Consider the following 27798-nt stretch of genomic DNA (forward strand, 5'->3'; position numbering starts at 1 on the left):
ATTTTCATGAAAGTTATATTTTTACCTCTCCGAGGGGACAAAGTCCCCTAGGAGGGGTTATACAACCACCGTGACTGTCTGTGGGTCTGTGGGTCTGTCAGGCCTGCGAACGCGTTCGCATTTTCGGTACAAAGTGTAATCACTGCGTACGCAGTTTCTCAAAGGGTTGGCAAAACCACCGTGTGACGGTGAGCGTTAACGGATACATTTGCGGTTTGGTTTGGATGGTGTTTTTTAGCTCACCGTCGTGACGGTTTGGTGTATTACGTTTTTGTAATGTTTATGCGTAGGTTGTGAGTGTTGAATTTGTTGCGTTTGTGTTCTGATGGTTGTGCACGTTGAGTCTGTTGTGTTTATATGGGCGTTTTCTCTCCAACTTCTTCTTAATGACTTAGGGACGGACCGAGTGCCGAGTGTAATGCTACCTCTCAACGTCCAATGGCAGGGTTTCCACCAGTTGTACACGGTATTCGTCTTAGTATCAATTTGCGATCGCATCGCGCGGGATTTGAACCCGAGACCTCCTGATTGACAGGCGGACGTTCTACCACAGAACCACCGACACTTGTTACGCCTTATTGAAAATTAGACCTTCAGCTTTATCGGAAGCGTATTTAATAGAGTACGAAATTTTGGTTTAATTGAAATAGAATTGAAATTGAAATTATTGCATCGAAGAAATTCTAATTTAGCGTTTCTCTATTGATTAAAAACAAATGCGCCACCCAGGTTTCGTACCCAGACCATTCGGCTTGGCAGTCGAGCGCTCTACCACAGAACCACCGATAGCTGCTTAGATTCACTGAAATTAAGACAGGCATCGTAAGCATAATAGGTAATAAAGTCTTTTTTTATTAATGAATTTATGAAGGCCTAATCTGGTTTTTTTTAAAGGTTAAATCTTGTTTTAGCGCAGTCAGCCGAGATTAGAGGGTGGTCCACTTTGTTAGTTTTTTTTTGTTATTTAACGACCTATATATAGTTGTGTTAATTCAAAGGAGATAATTTAACGTTAATTGCTTTAAGAGCTGGCGGTTAGTCAAGTGGCTCTCTGTGCTTTGTTGATGGTAAGGTTTTTGCTTCTTGTAAATATATTTGGTGTGGATATTTGGATATCTACGATTTCTAACGCAGTCAATGATTTCTTGGGTGTGCGAGTCATTATATGATATTGGAAATTGGACGGCATTGGTCTTTTTCATGCGGTATGTGTCACAACGTCAACTGGAAGTTGAAATAAAATGAGCGTTAAAGATGCGGCAAGTATTTCGTAAGCGAGAAAAATACAAATATCATCTGTAGATGTTTCTTTCATTAAAATTTGCTTAGTATTATATTCAACTGATAAACATGTACTGTAAAAAGGGTTAAATTCAATTGTGCATTGTTTTAGTGAATCTAACTCGCTGTTGTAACTACTTAATTTATAATATTCTGAATAAATTAAATTCGATTGTTTCGTCTCAATTATTTAAATTAAAATTAAAATTTTATACCGGGCAGGGTTTGAACCGAGAATACGTTTTTCGTAAATAACTCTGAATTGCGGAGATATCTTTGGGGGTCGTATCGAGAAATTAATACCACTAGGGACCATACTTCCGAGGAGAGGTATATTTTGGCTTGCCAACTTGTTTGAATAGCTGTGTGCAAATACGTTGCTTAATTTTAATTCTAAGTGAGGTTTTTTGGGACGCGTATACGGACCCCCGCAATTTCCAACATTGTAAATCCGCGTGTTTATAGAGGTCTACGCGCCCGTAAAATGTTACGGTAGAAGTGGTGGTGTAGTAAAGACGAGTCGGGTTCAGAAGCGAGCGGTATTAATAAAGTCTGCATGGTCTCCTGATGAAGCAGCAGGTTTTAGTTTGAGCAACCAATCAGTTGGGGAAACTTTAGATTTTTACTCAGTTGTTGAAAATAATACAATACCGGTATATTTCGTGTTTATTGTTTATTTTAGCAAACAATTGGAGAAAACAATTTAACTTCTGTTAGGTTAATTTCAAAATGATGATATTTTCTTGATCCGGAGAACTCAATCTCTCAATCTAGCCCAGAAGAAGACAATGTTTTAGTAAGTTCTTGCCACTGTAAATTTTAACTATTATTATTACCGAACACATGTTTGATTCCAAAGTGGGCATAGAACATCACGGAAGAAGTTTAATTAAAAATATTATTCATTTCTACACCAAAGCTAGACTCCACAAACTTGCTACAGATAAAAATTTGGAATTGAAGGAAAAAGCTATTAGGCAAATTTATTATTTAATTCGTTTGAATATAATTTCAAATTATCGAGAACATCAAAGTTCTCCGAGTGGAATGCGGATGTTGGTGCTAAAAATTAACCTACGTCGTCGTCGTGTATTTGTGTTGCAGCCAGTAATTGGCGTATTCCTTGTGACCAATAACATTTCTTTAGCTTCTTGTCTGCTCCATGTATCAACACACCTTGTGTAAAGTAACCGGCATGTAGTACCGAGAGTAAGTTACGATGTACTCTTGATAAGTTTTGAGAGAATAGGACAATTATCATCAATATCATCCTCTTTTCCGTGTCCTTGGGTGACATTACCGGAAGGGCCTGATTCCCAGAATTCAGGTCCACCTTCAGGTTTTTTTTAGCATTGGAACCCTAAGCAGTAGATTTTGGGTAAGTCCTCCTCTTTTTCCATAGAAGCATTCGAGAAAACATCCTCTGCTCCAAGGATCGATCGGGGGCCAGCTGAACTTTACAGAATTCTAAGACTTGATTAGTCTTCAACTTAGGAGCTGCTTCCCTAGTAGCACAAAAGTGGCGGCCCGCCTGCCGTCGCCGGAGAGTCCGCCGACTGTGACGGGCCACCACACTATTCCGAGTCGAAATGTCCTAACACCTCGGTTTAGTGGCGGGGAAATGATAGAGCCGTCTGCTTGCCGCCCCTCTCCCGTGTTGTTGCCGCCAGGTCATACTACAATTGTAGTATGACCTGTCGAGATTCGTGGCTATCCAAACAAATGAGTACCGGTTTCTCCTTTCTTCCTGTGTCTCTGCCAAAGCGCGTGCAAGTTTTGACGGAAAAATAGCAAGTCTCCTCTAGTTCCAGATTCTCTCTTAGCCAATTTTCTGCCCCTTCTGGCGTGTCCATGTCGTCAAAATCCACCACCCGGGTATCCTGAGGGTAGGCGGTGGCCACTCTTTAACATAGGATGGTAAATTATATATCAAATGATAGGAAATCACATGGCATCAACAGTTTTTGTATTAGTTTGCCTACCTGTGTCTACTAAGGGTGTATGGGTTGCCCACTCGAATACACTGATGTGGAACTAATATTACGGCCTGGGCCGACTTGTTCATAAAGATATGAGCATATGTAACATAAATACTTTAAAGTATTAGGGATGCAACGGTTCCGGTTCTTAAAATTTTAATTTATCGGTTCCGGTTTCGATTCCGGTTCGCAAAATTTAGAACCGATCGGTTCCGGTTGCTATACGGTTCTAGTGTGTTTAGTATTAATTAAAGCTAAATACACAAGCATTTAAAATTAAGTTAAAGATAAATAAAATCCACCACATTTATTGATTTAGAATATAAAATTTGTTTTTGATAAATTATATTTTAAAATAGTAGCTTTCTCAGTGACGTAGCTGTGGGTTCGGGGTCCTCCCGCGAAACGCTTTTTGGGGTATAATCATTAAGGCCGGGTCGCGATTATCGCCATCTAGAGTTAGGGCTAACATGTATCGCCTTCTACAATTAGGTTTAACACGTACGTGCGTGTTAAATATAGAAAACGCGTAAAAATGGGTTTAAGCCCTAAGTGAAACAATTAAGATAAATCACGGCAATCAACGTCTGGAGCATTAAAAACAAAGGTTCTGGTAGAACTTGGAAGTCTGGAGTTCAGACTACCAAGTCCGACCAGAATCACGATCTAAAATAATTAAAAAAATTATTGCTACCATTCTCTCGTAGCGAACTCGTGTAAGCGCGTTTTGCGAACTGAAAAAACGGTGTTTATTCTTGTGAATGTTACAGCTAAGAAGGGTCAGATTTTAAATAGACATAGAATTCATGTCTTTACGAAACACCATGAAACGTACTCATTGGCCAAATACACCAAGAAAAAAATAAGCGTGAAAAGATTGTGTGAAAACGGAAAAGGGAAACGTGATTTTCGACCCGGGAACTTATCTTGTCTACGAAATAACTTCTGCAAGCTCACGAATCTCTGAGCGCCGCGACATCTGCTGGCATGCCAGTGCATCTAATCTAAACTTTTCTAGTAATATGGCAGTATCAAAAGCAACTTAACAACTTTGCTATCGTAAGTTACTTAACAATGATATGTTTAAAATGAATAGTTTGATTAGAACGCGTTTCAATGAACGTTTTTCGTTGTAGGATAAGCCTATCATAAGGTCCTCATAAGTAAAGGTCTACCATAGCCTCCATAGGGCCCATGGTAATGGCGTTGTCCATGCGAGAAGAAGATTAACGTACGACGATAGAGCAGTAGCGACATCTTCTTTTTCAAAATTTCTACATAAAAAATATTATCTTACTTGGTAGAGCAGCCACGCTCGGGTTGATAAACTTCACTAAAACATTTGGCCTAGACCTTTGCTTATGGGGACCTTATGATAGGCTTATGATTGTCGTGATTGTAAATCTTAGCCTGCGATTCTTAATGAACAAGATGATTGAGATAATTATTCATAGCTAACTTTAGTTATCTCGTACTTAACACATAGCGAGGATTGTATGTATTATGATTTACTTCGCGAGTTCACTTATCATATGTCTATTTTAATAGAAACTAAATAGCTTTAGCCAAGGATATGTCTAGGAATTTTAAGTAATACAAGTTGGCAAGCCAAAATATATAAATACAGTTTCTAATTTTCAGTGAAGCGTAACAGGTATCCGTGGTTCTGTGGTAGAACGCTCACCTGTCGTGCAGGAGACCCTGTTTCACACGGAACGTTCAATAAATTAAACCAAATATTGAAAATTCTTATAATCCTTGCCCTATTTAAAAAGTTACCATGGAAACGGAATCACGTGTTTGCGAGGGACATGTACGAGCTTAAGTTAGAAACGCGCGGAAATTCCAAAATCCGTTCAACTAACTTCCGTTTCGCTTTTATAAAGTCACGAGTTTGAATAAAGTACTTCTAGATCAAAAATTTGAGGAACACTTTCTCGAAATCATGTACGAACCGAAACAGTTATCATTCATCGTTCAAAGAAACTATAATTTTAAATGTCGTCTGCTAATTCGCGGTAGATGTGGCCACCATATAATGATAACTGATTTGTTTCAAGAAAGTCATCAAATACAAATTTATTATTTAATTCGTTCAAAGGAATATAATTTCAAATTATCGAGAACATCAAAGTTCTCCGAGTGGAATGCGGATATTGTTGCTAAACCCGTACACCAATGTTTTGAGAATGGTCGTTATGTGAAGTCTACAGTTTACATCAAAACCATAAATGTCGGTGAGGTTGTGACTTTTATTGTGATCGGCTTACATATCACTGTTCATGTTTGTCGGTTTTTAGGTCGAGTCAGATTCGGTTTAGGAAGGTCACTATCCGGTATGCACGGACTAGGGTTTAATCCAGGGCCGTGCAGAGGGGGGGGGGCTGGGGGGCAAAATCCCCGGGCCCACGAGGAGCGCCCGTAGGTGTAGAGCCCATCGAAGAAGCTCAAGGGGGGGGGGGGGTGCAAATCAAGATAACTTGGGAAAAGTTTTCGGAGCTCAAGGGGGGGGGGGGGTGCAAATCGAAGGGGCCCGCGAGTAAGTTTGCCCCATGATACCTCTGCACGGCCCTGGTTTAATCTGATAAGGATCAGAAGAGTTGAATTGTTAACATTTTTCAGTTACATGTAGATTTCACTTCCACAGTCGCGTGAAAAACGAATCCGCTTTAAGATAGTGCTCATTTGCTACGAATACCTAACGTTCATTACCTTTAATTGGTTTGTACTTTGGGTTTTGGCGAACTTTTACTATAGCGTCAGGATAATCTTTGGTCACATTCGTTTTGTATTACCCATATTCAAAGCGTTAATTTCTACCGAGTACACAAAGGTACGCGCGGCTGAGCTAATGATTTTTTGGTTTTGATTGAATGAAAAAATATTTCGTACATTTGTGCCGCTTAAAATGTGTTTTCTTTGTGGCCGAAAAGCTAAGACCTCCTATGACCAACTTGTTAATTAGTTTCCACGACCTCATATATGTTACATAACTCATCAGTATGCCACTAGCTTTATTTCTTCACTAACGATTTGTTTCACAGATATTGCGTCATCCGTACCCTACGTAATATTTGATGTAATATTTGACGTCATCGAATCTCCAATGCCGATTATGCCGTCTACTTCTGATAAACCGACGGCCATTATTTTAGTAAACAAGTGCTGTTAATGCTATTAATAAAGTTTTCGGAGACTCACGTTCTAAAATAAATTTGCATTGTCAAATAAAAAAGTAGGTTTATTGAAAAAATAGTTGAAATTCAGGTTGAGCTTTTCTGGGGCATCTACAAGGTTGGAGTCTTTGCAGATTCTTTTGAGCCGAGGCCTAACTCTTCTAGGCTTGGTATGGGTTTCAATAACGCTGGCGGAATATCCCACTTCGACGACTTGTTCCATTTTCGAAAAGTGATCTCTGAACCGAACCGTATTGGTCATTTTCCCCAACCTTTCCTTTTTCTAAACTACTCATTATTTAACTTCATCCGCACAAACCGAGCGAGTTTATAAATTTCAATAAATCTACATTGGGCTGACTAAAATGTTAAGGCTTAGCAAAAAACCGATGTTATCAGAGAGCGTAAAGATTATGAGAGGCGTCTCTCTTTCAAAAAAGCATACTAACTTTTTTTTCCCAATAATGTCCACTACTACCGTAAGAGCGATGGCGCCACTAGTGGCGCCGTTCTCACAGCGCGTGCGTTTCGATGTTAGGTTTAAAAGAGACGCAAAAACTTTCCAGATTTTTAATGCTAGTTTTACAAGGTTTTTAAATAATTTAGTATTTCTGGGGTATATTGTTCCGTTTTAAATTGTAAAATATCGAAAACAAGAAATCCTTGTTTATATATTTTTTAAGTTTCCAAAGGAAAAAGACTGGTAAATTCGCATTTTCATTAGATAGGCTTATTGTCATATTAACTTAATATAAATTTTAGTTCTATTTTGTGGCTGAAAAATGTAAATAATGATGGGCTTACAAATAAAACTACGGAATATTTACACGTTAACCATAGAATTTGCGCGAATCATTTCATTGATGCCAGTTTCATGAATATTAGAACTAAAAATAGGCTCACACCATCCGCTGTGCCAACAATTTTCAGTTTTAAGGTCTCTTCACCATTGGAAATTTCAGAAAATGGTAATTTCAATTCAAGCCTTGCTACTCCTCTGGGAAGATCTAAAGGATAATTTTGGTTTTAAGTTTTTATTAACGGACAGGATTATCCAAGCTTTTGTAGATAATTTTCTTGGATCTATAAGACAGAAAGGAGGCAACCCTGATCATCCGAATCCACAACAATTTCGAGCTGCATACCGGGCTACCTCTGTGAATAATCTCTTGAAACCACCGGATTCTAATTGCATTGATGATTTTAAACATTGACACTTTTAAAACTGCAGCTCCAGGACCGGATGAAGATTTCTCCAATTTTGAAAATCTTGTAGTCTCGCAAAGCCAGGGGCAATGTTCCGATGAAGACTTAGAATTTTGTAATTCTATTGAAAGTCCAAACCTGCTAAAACAAAATGTTCTTAGTTACATTTCAGGATATCTAATTCACCGCTGCTACTCAAACCTTCAATGCTCTTCTTGCATAAGTCAACTCAAAAAAGACAATCCAATTGTTGACCCAACAAATCTGCTCTTTTACTTTAAAGCTTTCAAAACAGCAAAGAATTCTTCTTTCGGCAGCCTCATCGTACCAACTGATAGTTTCTTCAAATTTGTTGCAACGGTTCGGGCGACCTCCACCAGATGTCGCCCGTCCCGTTGCAAACTCGCCGCCGCTGGAGTTTAATTTTTGAGAAGTCATGTGACGTTCTCCCCTTTTTGTTTGTTTTGTTTAAAACGTATAAAAGACACGCGTTCAGATATAGTTTGGTGGTTAGACTAAACTCTCTCTCCACTTATACTTCGGACGATCGGGGTATTTTTCTGAACAATTTAAAAAGTTGATTTTCTTTATGTCCGGGTTGTCTCAACTACAAGTCGACGGCCTCGACTATATTGTAAGTTTCCATTTGTTATTAAAAGTTATTTTTTTGATCTTCTAAGCCTGAGTCCTCGTTAATTACGATTAAGCCTAGTCCAATATCTTCAAGCCCGACTTAAGTAATTAATTGTAAACCGAAGGCTTCGTAAATCCCGTTAAATATTTGTAATAGGGATTGAAGCCGGTTACATTGTAATGGAGACAAATGAAGTATTTGACACCAGTTTTAAGCTTTTATCACACATGACAAATATTAAAGGACGTTTGGAGAGATTCATCATTCAAAGAATTGACAAGAAATATTTTAAAGCTAATGAAGATTCTCCATGTGCAACTGCATACCAAAACATGATATCTTTTTTCATAGAATTCTGCATACATAGTTCCCTTAAAAAAACAAGATATCAACCATGAATACATGAAAACCCAGAAAAGATATATAGGAAACTGTTAAAAATACAACATTAATCTCATTTTACCAACTTCAATGTTTCCTCGTATTATTTTAATTTATACCGCTCTGTTCTCGTTAAGCCTCGGCCATTTCATAAAATTTCCAATGAATTTCCTTGGTTAATCAAACAAATTAATTCTTTTAGTATCAAAATATTATAAATAGTCCGCTTTCTTGTACTTACGTTTCTTTATTTTTCATGGAATTGAATTTTATTAATTTTAAATTAAAATTAGCATAATTCAACTATGTTTAACAGTCATGACTGATGAAAAATACTTTCCGGATCATCACCGGATGTTTACAAAATTAAAAAAAATTCCAGTAGCGACATCGTGTGTCGGATAGTATCGTAACCTCTCCTATGGGCGCGCGCTCTCAAAATCTTGTACGAAATTTTAACGTTACGGGAATAGGAAGAGACGCCTCTCATAATCTTTACACTCTCTGATGTTATGTTCGAGAAAAGTTTCCAACTTTCTAATATTTCAACAAGCACTATATAAATAGTAACTTATGAGTCCTGGCTGTCGGAAATATTACTTCTTGGCAATTTCTGGGAAGATGATTTATTTAAGCGCCTATTACGCTTCGTGTTTCTTTCTATACTGGGGCATATCAGAAACTTAGGCTGACCACCTCAAACTTTGCGGCCAAAAAGGGCAATTTTTGTTCCTATGGACATGATGGTGAACGAGATACTGAGGGAACAGATGTAACGGATGGCGGGTTTTTTGTTGATCTGGAATTTGGGTTTTTGGATGCCTCTCCTGATGGTTTTGTTCGGAGAAGATGTCAAAGTGGAGGTGAAATATCCCGGCTCGAACAAAACCTGCCTTTTTAAAAGATATATGTATAAGGAGCGCGAGTAAAAGAAAACGTTTTATTGCACCTACGACGATGCAACGAATAGTTTGCTGGGGCGCGTCAAAATTCTAAGAAGGAATTCTTATCTTGAGAAAAGTTCTTCGTGAGAATTTTTCTCCCCGTGAGAACTCGCTAAAAAGCGTCAAAAGTAAAAAGATTCTTCTAAAGATGGCGGCTTATGAGAATGTATTTGACAATAAATATTATTTTTACAAGAAAGAAAACATTTTTTTCTGTAATTTAAAAGGAAATATTTCATTATAAATTAACTTACCATTCGGTTTTCTCTGAAATTCATTTTCGTCCACAAAAATATCATAATGTTTATTTTCTTCAGCATCGAGTAAACTGATTAGAATATTAGCGGCCATTTTTATTTATGTTATCCCCCCCTTTTTGACCAAGTGAGAATACTCGGAGGCATTCTCACTCTTCTCAAGAGAACTCGTGAGAAGAGATGACGTCACTTCCTGCGAGAAGGACCATCAAAATTTGGAGAAGTGAGAATTCTCACTATCAAAGGAAGAATTCTTAGAATTTTGACGCGCCCCTGGTCGAAAAGAACGATGAAGATTTTCTACAAATCCAGGGTCAAAAACTATTGCGGTCGCGGTTATTTGTCGCTTCCGATTTTCACTTTTTCCCCACGAAACAGTTATGTCTAATGTTCCAATTTGATTTGTAAGAAGCATAAATAACCCATTTAGCGACTACAATACCACAAGTTTTTAGTAGTAAAAATCTTTTGAGTAATTTTGCATTAGGGTTATACTTAGCTGAGTTTCCCGCCTATTTTCGGAAAGGCCGTGGCGACAAATTCATCTGTTCGAATTTTATTTTGATCTCGTTAAAACAGTATTATGGCCAAATAAAAAAATCTAGTATTTGTGGAGCCGGCAAGACTAAAGACACTCGACTCAGAAAACTCACTCCCAGGACTTATTGACTTCCTCACAAGGAATGGTGGCTAATTTTGTCGAAACAATTTTTTCAATTTAGTGTTTTCCTCCAACCCCTCTCTTGTTAATGACCCTGAACTGACAGCGGTTTTGGGCAAGAGTGACCATGGTGTAATTCTTTTCAATGCGCAACTGCAGAGGTCTCGACCTGTTTTTGTTCCCAAGCCCAACTTTTTGAAAGGAGATGACATCTCCCTCCACGCATTTATCTCCACCATTGATTGGTCTCTCATTTTGGGCTCACCTGAAATCTCTGGGCCCTGGTCTGTCTTTCTGAACCTAATTAATGCCTGTATTGACCATTTCGTGCCTTTACGGAAGCTCCCCTCAGTTCCCAGACCAAATTACAGAACCAGTCGTAGCAGCTAATGATCTTCAAACCACTTCCTGGTCCAATCTCTTAAGTGAACGAAATATTTTTTCCCCGGTTTTATCGTTTTTCGGTCGGAACTGTCGTCCGCTACGACATTCTTCTTGGCTTTTTAACCTAGTTATATTGGTAGATTGTAGTTAATCGTGTTTTTAATACGCCTTACACGCCACCCTTTCTCAAATTTTTGCCTCTTCATTCTTTTGGCGCTGCACGTAGGTTCAATTTCTGAAATTTTTGAAGCCGTTTGATGTAGGTTGCGGAAAAAGTAGCGTAACTTTTTAAATACTTTCCAATAACTATAAAATTTCAGGGACATAATAATTAATATATTTTCTATCTTTCTGTAAAAAAAACCTCGTAAATTTTGGTTTTGGTGACAGTTATCCCTTAATTAAACTCCCATTCCCCTTGGCCTAATGGTATTCACCCCTTCCTACTTAAATATCTCGCAAATGCCTTATCCTTCCCTCTTTACTCAATAATATCTCGCTGTTTTGCCCTCTGTGAACTCCCTTTCGCCTGGAAGGAAGCTAACCTTACTACTATTCATAAGTCTGGCTCCTGGTGCGACCCCACCACTTTTCGTCCCATTAACAATTTAAATCCAACTACTAAACTTAGTGAACATTTAGTCCACGATCAAATGAGATCTTTTCTTTTTTCTTCAATTATTTTATCTCCCTCCCAGCAGGGCTTTCTTACTAATCGCTCTTGCCTAACAAACTTGCTTTCAGCCACTAACACCTGGTCCGGCTGGATTGATGAAGGTGTGAATGTCATATACTTAGATTTTTCAAATTCTTTATTGACTCCATTCCTTATTCTTGCCTTCTGGACACTTTTCATTCTGCAGGTATTGTTGGGGAGGCTTTGGCCTGGATTGAAAATGATTTAAGTGATCGTCGGCAGAGGGTAGTCTTGCAAGGTAAATTTCTTTCTGGAGTAGAATTGGGTATTAGCCTTGCTGATTATTATTATTATTTTTTATTATTATAAGGGCCCCTCAGGGTGTGGTCTTGGTCCCTCATCTTTTCAATATACTAATAAACTCCATGCCTGATTCGGTTACTAAGTTACCTTCGGATTACTAATGCTTTTTGCAAACGATTCTAAGCTCTCCTCTAAGATAAAGTCACTCTCGGACTGTTTTAACCCGCAGACTGACCTAAACTCGGTTACAATCTGGGCTAAAGATCACGGTTTGTGCTTTAACAGCTCAAAAGTTCCGTACTTCACCTCAGCACCAAAAATCCAAACTTTGTCTACTCTATCAATGGTGTGCCCTTGAAAACCACTCACTCAGAGCATGACTTTGCCGTCATTAGTGACCCCGCTTTAAAATTTAGTTGACATACCAACAAAGTCTCCAAGCGTGTTCGATCTGTAACTGGACTTGTTCGTCGGAATCTAAACTTTCGGTCGCCCAATCTTATCAAAACTATGTACAATTCTCTTGTTCTGCCTATCTTTGATTATTGATCTACAGTCTAGACCCCTAACTTAGTAAAAAGCTCAGAACCGATTCTCCAAATTAGCCACCAATAATCAAAACCTTCCTGCAGCCGCTAGACTCAAATCCCTACAAATCCAATCAATTTCCATTCGTCACAAAATAAATGATAATACCCTGGCTCTGGACTTTTCTGTTTCTTTTCTACTCGTACGAGGCATCGCGCTAGAGGACATTCCCTGAAATTGAAATCCTACGAGCCAACACAGCCCTTGGGCCCAAATCATTTGCCCACAATCACGATTGGAACTCGACCCTGCCCCAAGACATTTTTCCTGGAAAAGACTGAAAAATTTGGTAGTTCACTAATTGGCCATTTTAATAAAAAGTAGAACATTCCCCATTGTACACTGTAATTATTAATTATTTAGTTGTATCCCCATTCTAAATTTGATTTTATTCTTTACGATGCATTGAACCTGCATATATCTTGATGTCTACTCATAAGTCGTTCACGGCTTGCTTGGTAGGTGATGTAGTGACAATAAATAAGTAAATAAATCAATAAAATCCATATAACGGGAAGAAAACTATGTTATATACAGTCCGAAAAGGGGGTCATATTGATAGCTACTGGGAATATTCTACGAAGGAACCCATAATTAAATTTTATAAGAATCGCATGCTGCCGGAAATTATTGACTTCCGATATATTAGTTCCATGGATTTGAGCCAACCCCAATTTGTCATTGCTGCGCAAAAGCAAACATCAACGGGTACCAAGAAAAAGAGAAGTGAGTAATATAAAGATATTTAAAGTGTTACAAAGACATTTTGAATAATAAGAAAGAGGACAAGGAACAACATAACCGTTTGTCGCACCAAAATACTCACCGAGTCCGAGAGAATGAACACTTATATATTTTCTTAGATAGCGCGCTGTAAATAGCTTGGATTTTTAGTGTCACCATGTGTGATAACACTAGGTGATTTACTGATTATTTTTACTGAAAATCTAAAGGGAATGGTTTGGTAGTACGTGGCTACGCGTTAAAAGAATAATGACGCTCAACTGAAATAATAACAACTTAAATTTTAATTATAAAAATGGTAAAATTATTAAAGATACAAAAATGGCGCGACTGTTAAGAAGTGGGCAGTTTAAGACGAGTCGGAGAGTCCGTGTTGTCCGTCGAAAGGTTAAAATTGGAACTGCCCAAATTACAAGTAAGGGGGCAAAGAACTAAGAAGTCTTCAGGGCTTCGCTTCACGCAGAGAGAGAGCAAAAATAAAAACCCAAAACTTTCCAGAACGTTTTCTTCGGAAAAAACGCCAGTTACACACTATGAAGAAATAAAGCCAAAGTAGGCATGATTTTACAATGTACGGGGTCAACTATAAAAATACAGTGCTACGGGGGTTAGTTTTGGCTAGTTTAAAGGAAACGGGGCATACTTTATGCGAATGACTCAAACCAAGGAATTTATATATATAAGATACGACTGTTACTAAGAACAGAAGTAAATGACTGAAAGTATATCAAAAAATGTTTTTAATTGTTGATTCTTCAACAGACTCCGCCCGATTGGGCAGCAGCCCAATGCAATTAAGAGTTATTTGCTTCTAAGCGATATAACAGCTGAATGGGTCGTCGAAGTGCAGTCCCATTAGCTAACTTAACCAAGCACGCACGAATATGTCCATCGCGACCGACAAAAGTTTCATTTATAATACCCATCTTCCAGCAGAGTCTAGGTAGCTTCGGCTCTTCAATGATGACCAAATCACCCTTCTGCAATGGTTCCGTTGGCTTGTTATTGGTGCGAAAGTGTGCAGACCTTAATTGCAAAAGGTATTCAGTCTTCCAGCGACGCCAGAGACTGTTGGTCACGGCGTGATGATGTCTTCGTCTTTGTCGTAGTTTGTCACCCGTACTGGATGCTGCGACGTCCTTAGGGAAGGTGGTTGGCGGCAGGCCATTCATGTTGTCGTTTATCAAAAAATGCGAAGGTGTGAGTGGGGCGGGCTCATCGGCGTCATCGGAAACGAAAGTGATGGGTCGCGAGTTGATGGCGGCCTCTGCTTCTGACAACGTAGTTTCTAGCTCCTCGTAGGTCAATTTAGAATGTCCAAGGACTCGACGCATCGCGTTCTTTACCGAAGCCACTAATCGCTCCCAGAACCCGCCCCACCAGGCGGCTCTTTCAGCGATAAATGTCCATTTGATCTGGTTATTCGCGAAGTACCGCGCGATTTCTGGATTCGCGATACAGCCCCACAGTTCTTGTAAATCACTCTTGGCGCGTTTGAAAGTCTTCGCGTTATCCGTCATAACATGTTTTACCATACCGCGACGCGACAAGAATCTCCTGAAGGCGAGGAGGAACGTGTAAGTTGATAGGTTGGTCACGAGTTCTAAGTGAACCGCCCGAGTCACGGCACAGGTAAATAATGCTACGTAGCATTTACTTCCGTCGCGATCAAATAATGGGCCTAAGAAATCAATTCCGCAGATTTCAAATGGACGAGCTTGAGTAGTACGAAATTCTGGTAAGGGGGCCATGATTGCGTCCGACTTAGAAGCGCGAAAATAGTTGCAAATGGAGCATTTCCCGAGAACAGATTTGGTAAACCGACGCGCTTGGGTCAGCCAAAATTTGGCTCGGATCGCGACCGTGGTAATGACGACTCCTCCGTGCATGACTTGTTCATGCGCGTCTCGAATGATAAGTTCAGAGAAATGGTGGTTTGGCATCAAAATCCAGGGATGTCGCTCTTGGTACGAGAGATTGCTACCTTTAAGGCGTCCTCCGAGACAAAGAAGTCCATTTTCATCTAGTCGAGGGTTTATCAGACGAATTTTCGATGCCGTTGGTACCGTCTTCTCGGCTTTTAATTGGCGAATTTCATCTGGAAATTGCTCTTCTTGCGTATTTCGAACCATATAGATTTCCGCTAGTTTAATTTCTTCAGCGCTTAGCTCTCCGGTACGTTTTACGGAATTCCTCTTGAGATTGTTTGCAATACGTAGTACGCGCGCGACTACGCGGTAAAGTTTCTTCAGCGAGCTGAAAAGTTCAATGTTTATGAGACGTTCTTCAGATTTTGCGGCGATCGCAACGGTGACAGATTTCTCTGTTTTGCGCATTTCATTCTTTACTTCCGAAAAGTCATCGTCTTTAATCATGGGTGTTGTGCTAAGCTCTAATGGTTCCTTAAGAAACTGCGGTCCTTGCCACCAAAGTGGATCAGTGATTAGCTTGCTTAAGCTGCTGCCACGCGTCGGAAGGTCAGCCGGGTTCTCGGAACCCTTACAATGACGCCAATTCATCGGGTCGCTAATACTCTGTATATCTTTGACTCTATTGGCTACGAACGTTAGCCACCTCGTTGGGGAACCTTGAATCCAACCCAAGGCAATACGAGAATCGATCCACATGTAGACGCTGGCTGGCTTGACATCCAAGGTATTCATGACGTGGTTTGTTAATTTAGCTCCTAGGAGCGCGCCCATAAGTTCCAAGCGTGGAATAGACATGACCTTCTTGGCTGGTGATACTCTGGATTTAGATGTGACCAGCGACACTCCGTATTCTCCCTCCCCTGTTTGGTAACGAAGATAAACTACTGCGGCGAATGCTTTGGGACTAGCGTCTGTAAAGCAGTGAAGCTCTACGCTTGAGGGGTTGACATCTTGATTATCAAGGTAGTAAAATCGTGGGACTTTCACGTTACAAAGTTCTTTGAGCTCGCCGCACCAGTCATCAAACGTCTCTTTTAGATTCGGTGGTAATTCTTCGTCCCATGACAGGGCTTCTTTCTTTTCGGTTTTCCAGAGTTGTCTGAAAATTAATTTCGCACGTACAGTGAAAGGTGTGATTAGTCCAAGAGGATCAAAGACCCGAGCGACCGACTTCAGTACCCAACGCTTGGTACTCCCTCTGTTCTTGATATAAGTCATCAGGTTCTCTACGTCAAATATGAGTACGTCGTTGAAACTATCCCAGGAAAGTCCCAAGACTTTAGATGGCGAGAATGACGTAAGCTCTTGACTGTTGGTTACTTCAGGATGATCTTTATTTAATAGACTTCGTAACTTCGGTGAGTTACTCTGCCATTTTCTAAGCTGCATGCTGGCTGCCTTCAATATTTCATCACAGTCTTGTATTAATCGAAATGCGTTTTCGTCGTTATGGGCGCCAGAAATCAAATCATCCACGTAGAGCGACTTGTCGAGAAGAGCGCTTGCTTTAGGTTTGCTGTCGATGTATTTCTTTGCGTGTAGACGAACAGTGGCTGCCAGGAGAAACGGACTTGACGTCACCCCGAATGGTACTCGAGTGATGCGATATACTAGAAAGGTAGATCTTTCCTTTGGGTTGTTGACATCGACCCATAAGAATCTTAGAGCGTCCCGGTCTTCTTCGCGGACTTCTATTTGTAGAAACGCCTTGGCGATATCTCCAGAGAATGCGACGAGATTTTCCCGAAATCGTAGTGTGACGTCGTAGAGATGCGGATTCATCTGGGGTCCAGCTTCTACGCAGTCATTTAGAGAGGCGTGTTCCAGTGAATGAGAAGAGCCGTCATGGACAATGCGAATTCTTGTGGTTTGACTCGATTGTCTAATTACCGGACTGTGTGGTAAGTAAAATACTGGACCTAAAGGCTTGGTTTTGTAGTCTGTCTTCACGAGTTCCACGATACCGTCTTCCAATTGTTGCTTGATAATGTCATTATATTCCAGAAGCTGAACAGGATCTCTTCTCAGTTTCTGTACGAGGTTAGCGGTACGTTTGGCAGCTATTGCGTAATTGTCTCCAAGATCATCGACATTACTTTTCCAAGGCAAGGCGACTTTATAGCGGTTGTTTTGGTATGTGATAGTTTCCTGAAATTTTTCTAAGACTTGACTTCCTGAGGGAGAATCGTCGTCTTTATCATGGACTCCAAAAGCTTCGAGGCTCCAAAATTTCTCGAGTTGATTAGAAATGTTTTCATCTTCCGTGGGAGTGACTGAAACTCTCATAATGGCGATAGTGTTGACACCGATGACGGAGGTCCCCATTGTAGTCGGGCCTTGAAGAGTCCAGCCAAATAGGGTTTCGAGAGCAACGAGAGCTGTACCAAACCGTTCAATTTTTGTGCCCTCCGTTATCTGCCAGATGTAATTGTTTCCGATTAAGACTTCTACGGATCGTGGATCAGCTCTTGATTTGCTAGACGAGATGGTGTCAGCCAAGACCAATCCCTTTTCACGGCATTTATCTTCTAGTTCGGTCCCAGGGATGGAGAATACGGCGCCGCATATATCCGGAGTCTCGTACGCTTCTAGTACGATTCGTTTTCTAGGATCGTGGCAACTTCTTAACTCCAGTTGAACTTTTCTTTTCACGGTGCGAACGGGTTTAGAACTTCCAAAGCTATGGACTTCTAAAGCCTCCTCTTCGATAACTTCGAGGCCTAGTTCTCTCGATATATTTTCTTTTATGAAGGTTGCGTGGCTGCCGTTATCGAGAAGGCAGCGAACTTTAATTTCTTTTCCACTAGAGGGCGCCTTAGCTTTCGCAAGGGCGGTTTGAAGGAGAATCGTGGAGCGCTCGGCGGTCTTGAATCCGGCCGCTAGTTGGCACACCTGTGGAGTCGCACTCGTAGGCTCGGAGGCGTGTATTTGCTCGCCGCTCTTGATATCTTGGTCGCAAATAGTATAATGGTGTCGTCTCTCGCATTTCTTGCAATTACGTACTCGAGCTCTACAGTCCCTCATCTGATGTTTTTCTCGCAAACATAGAAAACAGCGTCGCTTTTTAACTAGCACATTTTTCTTCTCTTCTAATGTGGTTCTTGCGCAATTGGAGGTTAAATGGTCACTTTGATCGCAGAATAAACAGGGAAGCGATACCAAGTTAGTCGTTAAGGCGCCTGCGCTGGGAAGGCGTGAGGTACCGCGCTTCTCAGGCTGGGTGTGAGAACGTGAATAGCTGGACTGGGTAGGTTTTCGTTCCGCTTCTCGGGGTCCGCATAAAACTTGGGCTCGCTCCCTACTGCTAATTTCCTTTTCTAAGAATGACATCAAATCTTCGACATTCAAATGAGTCACCGAAAAGTGCACTCTGCTAAACGCGAGAGTTATATCCTCTGGAAGACGCCTGGTGATTAAAGGGCAAATTACGTTTCCTTGCGTAACATCTATCGCTCCGAGGGATTCGAGGCTTCGAATTTGCACCCGGCAGGTATCATGCAGTTTCCTTAAGGCGATTACGTCGTTTGACGAGCGTACGGGAATTAAGTTTCTGAGTGCTTCCATATGCGCTCCAATAATTGATACTTTATTGCCAAAGCGGCCATGCAACAGTTCGATGGCCTTGTCATAATTAGCGTCAGTTTGAGACAAACCCGCTATACATGCCAGGGCATCACCTTCTAAATACGAAAGTAAATAGCTGTACTTAACAGATTTCTTGAAGTTTCCGCTGTGGATTTGAGCCTGGTAGTTTTCCCAAAAGGTTTGCCATTCGCTGTACTTTCCGTTGAATCGACGTATTTCTAGTTTCGGCAGCTTGACGGTACTTGGCGGTGCAAGTATGGTGGTTTCGCTCTCCGATGGTATACGATGAATATTCAAACGGAAACCGGGAATAGATGTTTCCAAATAACGCGTAGCGCGTACGCGAGATATCGTGAGGTCGTCCATATATTCCTGCGCGACGTTGAGTTCCCTCTCGAGTTCAGGGCCGTCGTAGATTAATCTTTCGATCTTGGCATCCAGATCGCGAAGTAGTTCTTCTTTGGCGATGATCACGGTTAAGTAGCCTTCTAATGTGGCATCGTCCGGACGCTCTTTCGCGAGTTCAGCGTCCAATAGGTTTTTCGTGCGCGTCGTAGTTTGCTTGGTACTAGTGCGCTTAGCTTTTACACGCGTGAGTTCGTCCGCCATAGTTACGAGTTCCAAAATTAATTCCAAAGGTGATTACGCAGTTGATGAATACAACGCCCTTGCCAGTACTATTCCCGGGTTTCACGGCACCAACAGTTGTGATAACACTAGGTGATTTACTGATTATTTTTACTGAAAATCTAAAGGGAATGGTTTGGTAGTACGTGGCTACGCGTTAAAAGAATAATGACGCTCAACTGAAATAATAACAACTTAAATTTTAATTATAAAAATGGTAAAATTATTAAAGATACAAAAATGGCGCGACTGTTAAGAAGTGGGCAGTTTAAGACGAGTCGGAGAGTCCGTGTTGTCCGTCGAAAGGTTAAAATTGGAACTGCCCAAATTACAAGTAAGGGGGCAAAGAACTAAGAAGTCTTCAGGGCTTCGCTTCACGCAGAGAGAGAGCAAAAATAAAAACCCAAAACTTTCCAGAACGTTTTCTTCGGAAAAAACGCCAGTTACACACTATGAAGAAATAAAGCCAAAGTAGGCATGATTTTACAATGTACGGGGTCAACTATAAAAATACAGTGCTACGGGGGTTAGTTTTGGCTAGTTTAAAGGAAACGGGGCATACTTTATGCGAATGACTCAAACCAAGGAATTTATATATATAAGATACGACTGTTACTAAGAACAGAAGTAAATGACTGAAAGTATATCAAAAAATGTTTTTAATTGTTGATTCTTCAACACCATGGACTGTATTATTACTATAATACAGTCCATGGTGTCACCACCGCTTTCCCCCACCAGAACCGAGTGAGTTTTTACCCCATATAGCGGACTGAATAGCTACTAGCTATATGATTAGCATATTCAAAAGTGTTACATTATATACAAACGCTTAAAAGATATAGGAAAAAAGTAATTCAAACAGGGCTGGTCAGGCCAAAACAAACTAAACATAAATATATACATAAACTACAAGATTCGCCTTGTTCGGCTCTCATAGAAATAAAAATATATATTTACACAATTCACAAGTCCACAACGGTCAGTCGTCCACCGCGCACCTAGCGTACGAAAACTCGCGACAGGATCACTTTTTACGACATCTTGTTTATGTTGTCGAAGGAGTTTGAGCCCTTTAATTTTGCGCTAACAGTGTCACATCCGGAAAAGGCACTCAATCCTGGTAAAGCTTGGCACAATTCAAATCGTAGTGATGCTGGCAGTGCTGCTATTTTACTTACACTTATTAAGCGAGTCCTATGTATTTTTGGTTCCACATCTGATATTAATTTGAGCCGTTATGTTGTATGAAAACGTTAAGCATAAAATGAAGACGTCAGTGTCTTCTGCCACAATGGTAATGATGTGTTACTGTTAGCGCATTATCAGGTCAGGGCAAAATTAAAGGGCTCAAACTCCTTCGATATCGTTCTACAACTAGTCAGCCTTCAAACCTGAAAATGGTTTTGAAATTTTAAAGTCCGTTGAGAATCTCGTTAAATATCAAATCGTGAACGCATTTACCGCGAGTGCGCGGGGTTTCGAAATATTCATTTCGCGAAAACTTCAACCAGGGTTATAGCACGGACATTCATACACACGACGAGTCACAGAATTGAAAAATTCATCGAGAAACGTCCAACGTCTCAGCGGATACCATTGAGTTGGGAATATTAATCTAGAGGTCCAATCGAAACGTCGGATTTCAGTATTTCGCGAAACAAGTTTTTAAAAATAAGAATACTGTCGTCTGCTCCCATCGGCGTCCCAAATGACGAGAAAACGTTATCATTCTACCGTCTATCTCTCAATGATTCGTTCAAATAAGACGCGTTTTCAAGCAAAAAGATTTTTTTTCTTCAAAATAATGGATGGCGCCACGGGTCATATGATAACGTTTGCTCGTCATTTTAGAGCAGACGGCACATTCGTATTTTTCAAAAACTTGTTTCGCGGGGAGCAGATTTGATTGGATCTCTAGATTAATATTCCCAACTCAATGGTGGATACTTTTCGCGCAAAGAGAGACGATGCAAACAAACCATGACGTCACGATTTTGAAAGCACGTGTAAAAGTCGTCTGCTTTGCTCGCTTTGCCTTATCTATTTGGAAACAAAGAATTTAAAATAAATTATCCTTATAATAAATTCTCCTAATATTAAAGATTATTACTCGGTGAAGAAACGAATTTTAAAAGGGATCGCAACGAAAAAGTCTAAGCCTAATTTTCTATCTAATCAAGGAAAAATCATTCCTAATATAACCAAATGTGTGTTCAAATAGAAATGAGACTAGAAGTACGGCGCTATCCGGTAATCTCAAGGAAAACGGACAAGCTAGAAGGTTGCCATCAGAGTGGAATCGATACTAATCCACGTAGGAGTGCGCCATCTATTTAAAAAATTGAAACTTAAATTTTTTTTTAAATAGATGGCGAGCCACCACAAAGAATACTAACGATTCCACTCTCATGGCAGCCTTCTAACTCGTACATCTACCCAAAACCTATTCGTGCTTCTAGTCTGGTGGCTTTACCGGGGAGTCGGGGTCCGGCTCTGGTAACCCATAAGGGCGGTGGCGCACTGGGAGATGTTAGCTCCGTCCAAAGGGTCCTATCTCCAACCTCCGACTTCGGTCAGGTGTGGGCTGGATACTGGGCTTCGGCCCAGGCTAATGGAGAGGGGCCGGGCAAACTGGCCGCCTCGGTGGATTAAGTAGCCTGCTGTGGGGCTGCGGGCCTCCGTATGAGGGCACGGCGGACCCATCTCCCGGTTAACAACGGGATCTCCGGTGCCAGCTGTGCCGGGTTATGCGGGCTGCCATGTGCCCGCCGTTCCCCTTTAGGAGCTCTTTCCAAAGGGCTTGGCTCCCGGCCTTTCTAGGTGGGGTGTCGGCCGGAGTTGCTAGAGCATCCGTTCTACATCCCCCTGCTGGGGTGGCGGAGTGGTTAGCACTTTCACCTCGCAGCAAGAGGAGCCAGGTTCGATCCCAGCTTGTGGCACTGGGTGAAAACTCGGTACAACTCCTTCTGCGTTGAGTTTGCAAGTTCTCTCCTCACTGGTTTAAGGGGTTTTACCCCGAGCTCTTCGGTTTCCTATTTCATAAAAACTTGTCGAGGTTAACGGTAATAGTTAGTGTAGGGAGCTGTTGGCTCGATCGTGTGGCATGCAGGGCTTGCCACCACCCTCCTACGCATTGTAACCCGGCCACCTGAATTAAAGGCTTCAAAATTCGCTTGATGACTTAGGCCTAAGGTGGTGCCGTGGGTATTAGCCTAGCTGATTTATTTATTTATTAAAGTGGCGGGCTGGTCGTCCCATTGTTGCACCTTCTGCTGGGTTGAGCGGCTTGCGTCAAGGGTGCGACCATCAGTAGTGGGGTTCTGCTACCCATGCTGGTTTTGTCACCTGTCCGGGCTTGTGAACGCTGGTGTAGGGCATTCTGATGATAGGCCTCCGGTGGTGTGGTTCTTTTCTTACCGGTACACTGGGCTATAAATTCTGACAACAGTCTCATTTCTATTACTATGGTTCAAACCATTAAAAAAAATAAATTACAAAATAATCTCTTATAAATGGTTTATTGTATCACCACCATATCTTATATTCATATGTTTCTACCTGGCGATCCATTCTTTACCTAAATGTTTTTTTTTAGGTTTTGCAAATGGTACAAAAAAACTTTTTGCTTGCTCTTCATAAAACGTGAGTCGTTTTTACTGCTCCCATGAACACATCTATTAGTTTTTCCCATTGTTAAACGTATCTGGGATTCACTTATCAACAAAATAACATTTTCAAGAAAATAATAAAAGGTCGCCTAAATAACACTCGGCTCCGCCATTTTGTTGGTTAACATTGACTCTCCTTTTAACCATTGTGTTGCTTTTAGCTGAAAAAAAAAGGAGCGGGGATTGGTGTACATATCAACAAGACCTTCACACCAGGCGCACAGGGATAAAAATTACCCAGCCAAAAAAAAACAAAACAAACGCGCTTAAAAAGAAACACATCATTTTTTCGGACTCGCTGGGGCGGAATTTCCAAAATCGACGAGGTCGTCGTCTCTGTGGTGTAGTTGATAGCACATCGGACTTCTAATCCGAAGGTCCTGGGATCGATCCCCAGCAGAGACGACGCCTCTTTTGCTGAGAAGCATCGTTTTCCGGACTTGCTGCGGCGGGATTTCCAAAATCAACAAAGTTATCGTCTCTGTGGTGTAGTGGATAGCTCATCGGACTTCTAATCCGAAGGTCCTGGGTTCGATCCCCAGCAGAGATGTCGCTGCTTTTGCTGAGAAGCATCGTTTTCCGGAATTGCTACGGCAGAATTTCAAAGAGCAATACGGCTATCGTCTCTGTAGTGTAGTGGATAGCACATTGGACTTCTAATCCGAAGGTCCTGGGTTCGATCCCCAGCAGAGATGTCGCTCCTTTTGCTGAGAAGCATCGTTTTCCGGAATTGCTACGGCAGAATTTCAAAGAGCAACAAGGCTATCGTCTCTGTGGTGTAGTGGATAGCTCGTCGGACTTCTAATCCGAAGGTCCTGGGTTCGATCCCCAGCAGAGATGTCGCTCCTTTTCCTGAGAAGCATCGTTTTCCGGAATTGCTACGGCAGAATTTCAAAAAGCATTACGGCTATCGTCTCTGTAGTGTAGTGGATAGCACATTGGACTTCTAATCCGAAGGTCCTGGGTTCGATCCCCAGCAGAGATGTTGCTCATTTTGCTGAGAAGCATCGTTTTCCGGAATTGCTACGGCAGAATTTCAAAGAGCAATACGGCTATCGTCTCTGTAGTGTAGTGGATAGCACATTGGACTTCTAATCCGAAGGTCCTGGGTTCGATCCCCAGCAGAGATGTCGCTCCTTTTGCTGAGAAGCATCGTTTTCCGGAATTGCTACGGCAGAATTTCAAAGAGCAACAAGGCTATCGTCTCTGTGGTGTAGTGGATAGCTCATCGGACTTCTAATCCGAAGGTTCTGGGTTCGATCCCCAGCAGAGATGTCGCTCCTTTTGCTGAGAAGCATCGTTTTCCGGAATTGCTACGGCAGAATTTCAAAGAGCAATACGGCTATCGTCTCTGTAGTGTAGTGGATAGCACATTGGACTTCTAATCCGAAGGTCCTGGGTTCGATCCCCAGCAGAGATGTAGCTCCTTTTGCTAAGAAGCATCGTTTTCCGGAATTGCTACGGCAGAATTTCAAAGAGCAACAAGGCTATCGTCTCTGTGGTGTAGTGGATAGCTCGTCGGACTTCTAATCCGAAGGTCCTGGGTTCGATCCCCAGCAGAGATGTTGCTCCTTTTGCTGAGAAGCATCGTTTTCCGAACAGCTTCGACGGACTAAATATGAACATGTAAATCCAAGATGGCCACCAAGATGGCCGCCATAACACCCCCCAAAAACACCCCCAAAATATTTTCCAAAAACAAAATTTTTTTCCTTGTAAAAATCGAAAAAACATATTTTTGTTTTCAATTTCACCTTGAAGATGATCCTTGACCTCGACGCCTGACACCTGTCTACCACCCCTAAGCCTCGGTCTATCACCCCAACAAGTTTGGTCACGATCGGACAAGGTCGGCCCGAGATATCGGCGGTTATATGTGACCCCCCCAATTACGTCAACTTATTTACTTTTGGTGTCACTTTTTTCGTTTTTTCGTTTTTTAGCGGTTTAAAATGCTAATTAGTTATTTGCGAGATGGGGAAACGAATTCGCGACCTTCGCTTTATATCCTTGGCGGTTTTGGCCCCACCCAAAATACTTTAAACAGCTAATAAACGAATATAAACTTGAGATAATAACTATTTCTATAAATAATAATTGTTTTTAAATTTAAAAGTCAAAGGATATGTGTAAGCGTAAGACGTCTCAAAAATCGAGCTCTTTAAAGGTTAAAAAAATGAAGTTATTTATGGGGAAACCAGAAATTAAATGCAAATCGCCTACCGAGAACCCTTGTTATTACGAGGAACCATGTCGCAAACACGCGTTTGATTTTATAAATAGTTTTAAATTTAGTGTTAAATGTTGGGTTTGTCAAGCTTTATTTCTGGAACGAAGAGTTTTTAAGATGCATCTGCTAAATCATTTGACATCTAGTTTTTCTAATAAAACACTTCTTAATATTGATGTTTGCGATTGTCTTCATTCAAATCAACCGAAATACACAAGCGAAGAAGAAATATTAGACGACCAAATTATTGATTATTTGAACGAGTTTAACGTAAAAAATCAAGAATGGCTCGATGAGTTTGTTAATGGTAATGGAACTCCAAAGAAAATTCATCGTAAAAAAAAGACAACTGGTATTAAGAGGGAAGAAACTTTAAATTCATCAATGAAATTAAATGTTGTATTTCCACCGGACTTTGTCATGCCATCTGATGAGCAGATGGAAGCTATTATTTTTTTTCAAGAATATTGTAAAAATAATCAAATTTTAACTCTTAATCAAGTTGAAACGCCCATCGAGGTTTTAGAAAATCTTGAACAAACTTGTCAAATGATTGAAAATATGTGAATAAATAAACAAATTTTATCGAAGTACGAATTAAAAAAGCGTTAGTTGTGAATAAATATCAACAAAAATATTTACCACGACAAATTCCCGTGGAAGAAATACAATCACAACCCAGGAGAAAAAAACAGAAAATTAAAAAGAAACCGAAACTAAAACTAAAAGTGAAAGAAGAAGAAAAACCAAAACTTGAACCAAAAACAAATTTAGAAGAAAAGTCAAATTTGAAACCAGAAGAAAATTTAAACAACATTTTACCAACAGAACCTTTAATTCCAAATATTAAAGGAGACGTCAACCAACCAAAAGTTTTAAATCCTTCCGAAGAAAATAATCTTCCAAGTTCTCTTCTAATACCAGTTAATCTACCATCTCAGCCTGTTATTAAACAAATACAATGGAATAATTACGCAATTGTGTTTGAGGCGGGCAGATATGAGGGAGAAAGACAATATAATAATGAAATTCAACCATTCACATTACACTTAATTATACGCGATTTATTAGAACGATGTAAACCAAGACAGTTTGATGGATTAAAAACCGCGATATCGTCCGATGATGAAGATAATTTATATTTTAATTTAGAAATACCGGTAGGGATGGAAATTAAATTTCAAAATCCATTAGCAGATCTTTTTAAAATTCCACCAGACACTTATTTTACGGGTATTCATAAATTTGGCCCGTTAAATAATTTAAATAATATTACTTTTAATTCGCGTAACAATTTTATCGTCATACGTATTGAGACAACAAAAATACCGCAATTTGAGCAAGAAGATTGGGCTTTCTACTCCGTATCAATTATCCAGCCTTTTTTATTTGAAGGTCAGAGAGATGATTTTGGAAATATTATCCCATTATCTTTGCATAGGCAATTAAAAAACGAGATTCAACAAGCTACAAACTACCCCCTTTGAATCGGTACGAAATTAGTTACGCAATACAAGAAATAAATCGAGGTCATCTGGAATTTATGTCTATACAAACATTATACTACCTGTAATTACAGGTCACACTAATACACCCCTACTGAGAATTATCAAATTAAACGAAAATAAAAATCGAGCACAAGTTTAAAGATTTCATTTTTTAGACTTTTTTCCAGTTCTCTACGATCAAATACAAACTATAGAAATTTCTTTAAGGTCTGATTACGGTGAACTCCTGCCATATAAAACAGGCAAGACTATTATAAAATTAATATTTAAAAGACTGGATTCTTAGTCTAAAGTACACTTAAAACAAGCTCATCATGGAAAGATATTATCATCATTATGTACAAACAGGACGCGGATATAACGTCTTTCGAGGAAGTCAATATCAAACTGGTCGTGGATTTGGGTCAATTTTTAAAAGTTTAGCAAGATTCGTAACACCTCTTTTTCGACCCGTAGCTAAATCACTCGGTATTCAAGGTTTGGTTATGGGGAAAAGGATAATAGATGATGTTGTTGCGGGTCAAAATTTTAAGGAGTCTTTTAAAAAAAATAGTAAAATTGCTGGAACAAATCTTTTAAATAGTCTCGGTGATTCCATATTAAATGCACAGAAAGGCTCTGGAGTTCGGAAAGTAAAGAAGCGCAAATCAAAATTACGCAATAATCAAAGAAAACGCAAGAGAACAAAAACCGATTTTCTTGACTAAAGCATTATGCCTCAATTTGAATCTATGTGTTCAGAGTTAGAGCTTTTTAACGAACCCCTGATTAATGGCAATATTGAGGGGAATAAATTTGTAGATTATTTCCCTATAGCTCCCTTGTCTAATGCTACACAGATTGATTTTTCTATCCCCGGGGGAGATTATTATATTGACATGTCAAACTTGATGCTTAAAATTCGAATTCGGGTTAAAAAAGAACAAAACGGGATTTTAATAGATATTCCTGCAGCCGAAAAAAAAGTATCCCTATGTAACCTTCCATTGCATTCTATTTTTAGCCAAATAGACGTGTTTATGAATGAGACTTTAGTACAATCTAGCAACAACTGCTACCCATATTTAGCAT

General features: G+C 40.3%; 1 protein-coding gene and 9 non-coding genes across 10 annotated transcripts; 9 read left to right on the forward strand and 1 right to left on the reverse strand.

Moving 5' to 3' along the window:
- Positions 1-13969: 13969 nt before the first annotated feature.
- Positions 13970-19300, reverse strand: LOC149935499 (uncharacterized). Its single transcript, XM_090153588.1, has one exon. It carries the CDS (start codon positions 19298-19300, stop codon positions 13970-13972), a length of 5331 nt encoding a protein of 1776 aa, XP_090009714.1.
- A 4021-nt stretch (positions 19301-23321) lies between these two features.
- TRNAR-UCU (transfer RNA arginine (anticodon UCU)) lies at positions 23322-23394 on the forward strand. The gene has a single exon. It is a non-coding gene; the product is annotated as a tRNA-Arg (tRNA).
- A 72-nt stretch (positions 23395-23466) lies between these two features.
- Positions 23467-23539, forward strand: TRNAR-UCU (transfer RNA arginine (anticodon UCU)). Its single transcript has one exon. It is a non-coding gene; the product is annotated as a tRNA-Arg (tRNA).
- Positions 23540-23611: 72 nt separating this feature from the next.
- On the forward strand, positions 23612-23684 carry TRNAR-UCU (transfer RNA arginine (anticodon UCU)). Its single transcript has one exon. It is a non-coding gene; the product is annotated as a tRNA-Arg (tRNA).
- A 72-nt stretch (positions 23685-23756) lies between these two features.
- TRNAR-UCU (transfer RNA arginine (anticodon UCU)) lies at positions 23757-23829 on the forward strand. Its single transcript has one exon. It is a non-coding gene; the product is annotated as a tRNA-Arg (tRNA).
- Positions 23830-23901: 72 nt separating this feature from the next.
- TRNAR-UCU (transfer RNA arginine (anticodon UCU)) lies at positions 23902-23974 on the forward strand. Its single transcript has one exon. It is a non-coding gene; the product is annotated as a tRNA-Arg (tRNA).
- A 72-nt stretch (positions 23975-24046) lies between these two features.
- TRNAR-UCU (transfer RNA arginine (anticodon UCU)) lies at positions 24047-24119 on the forward strand. Its single transcript has one exon. It is a non-coding gene; the product is annotated as a tRNA-Arg (tRNA).
- Positions 24120-24191: 72 nt separating this feature from the next.
- On the forward strand, positions 24192-24264 carry TRNAR-UCU (transfer RNA arginine (anticodon UCU)). Its single transcript has one exon. It is a non-coding gene; the product is annotated as a tRNA-Arg (tRNA).
- Positions 24265-24336: 72 nt separating this feature from the next.
- On the forward strand, positions 24337-24409 carry TRNAR-UCU (transfer RNA arginine (anticodon UCU)). Its single transcript has one exon. It is a non-coding gene; the product is annotated as a tRNA-Arg (tRNA).
- A 72-nt stretch (positions 24410-24481) lies between these two features.
- On the forward strand, positions 24482-24554 carry TRNAR-UCU (transfer RNA arginine (anticodon UCU)). The gene has a single exon. It is a non-coding gene; the product is annotated as a tRNA-Arg (tRNA).
- Positions 24555-27798: the final 3244 nt, after the last annotated feature.

The sequence above is a fragment of the Leiobunum rupestre genome, chromosome 7 (genome assembly GCF_980474605.1).
Source record: "Leiobunum rupestre chromosome 7, qqLeiRupe1.1.hap1, whole genome shotgun sequence".
NCBI lineage: Eukaryota > Metazoa > Arthropoda > Arachnida > Opiliones > Sclerosomatidae > Leiobunum > Leiobunum rupestre.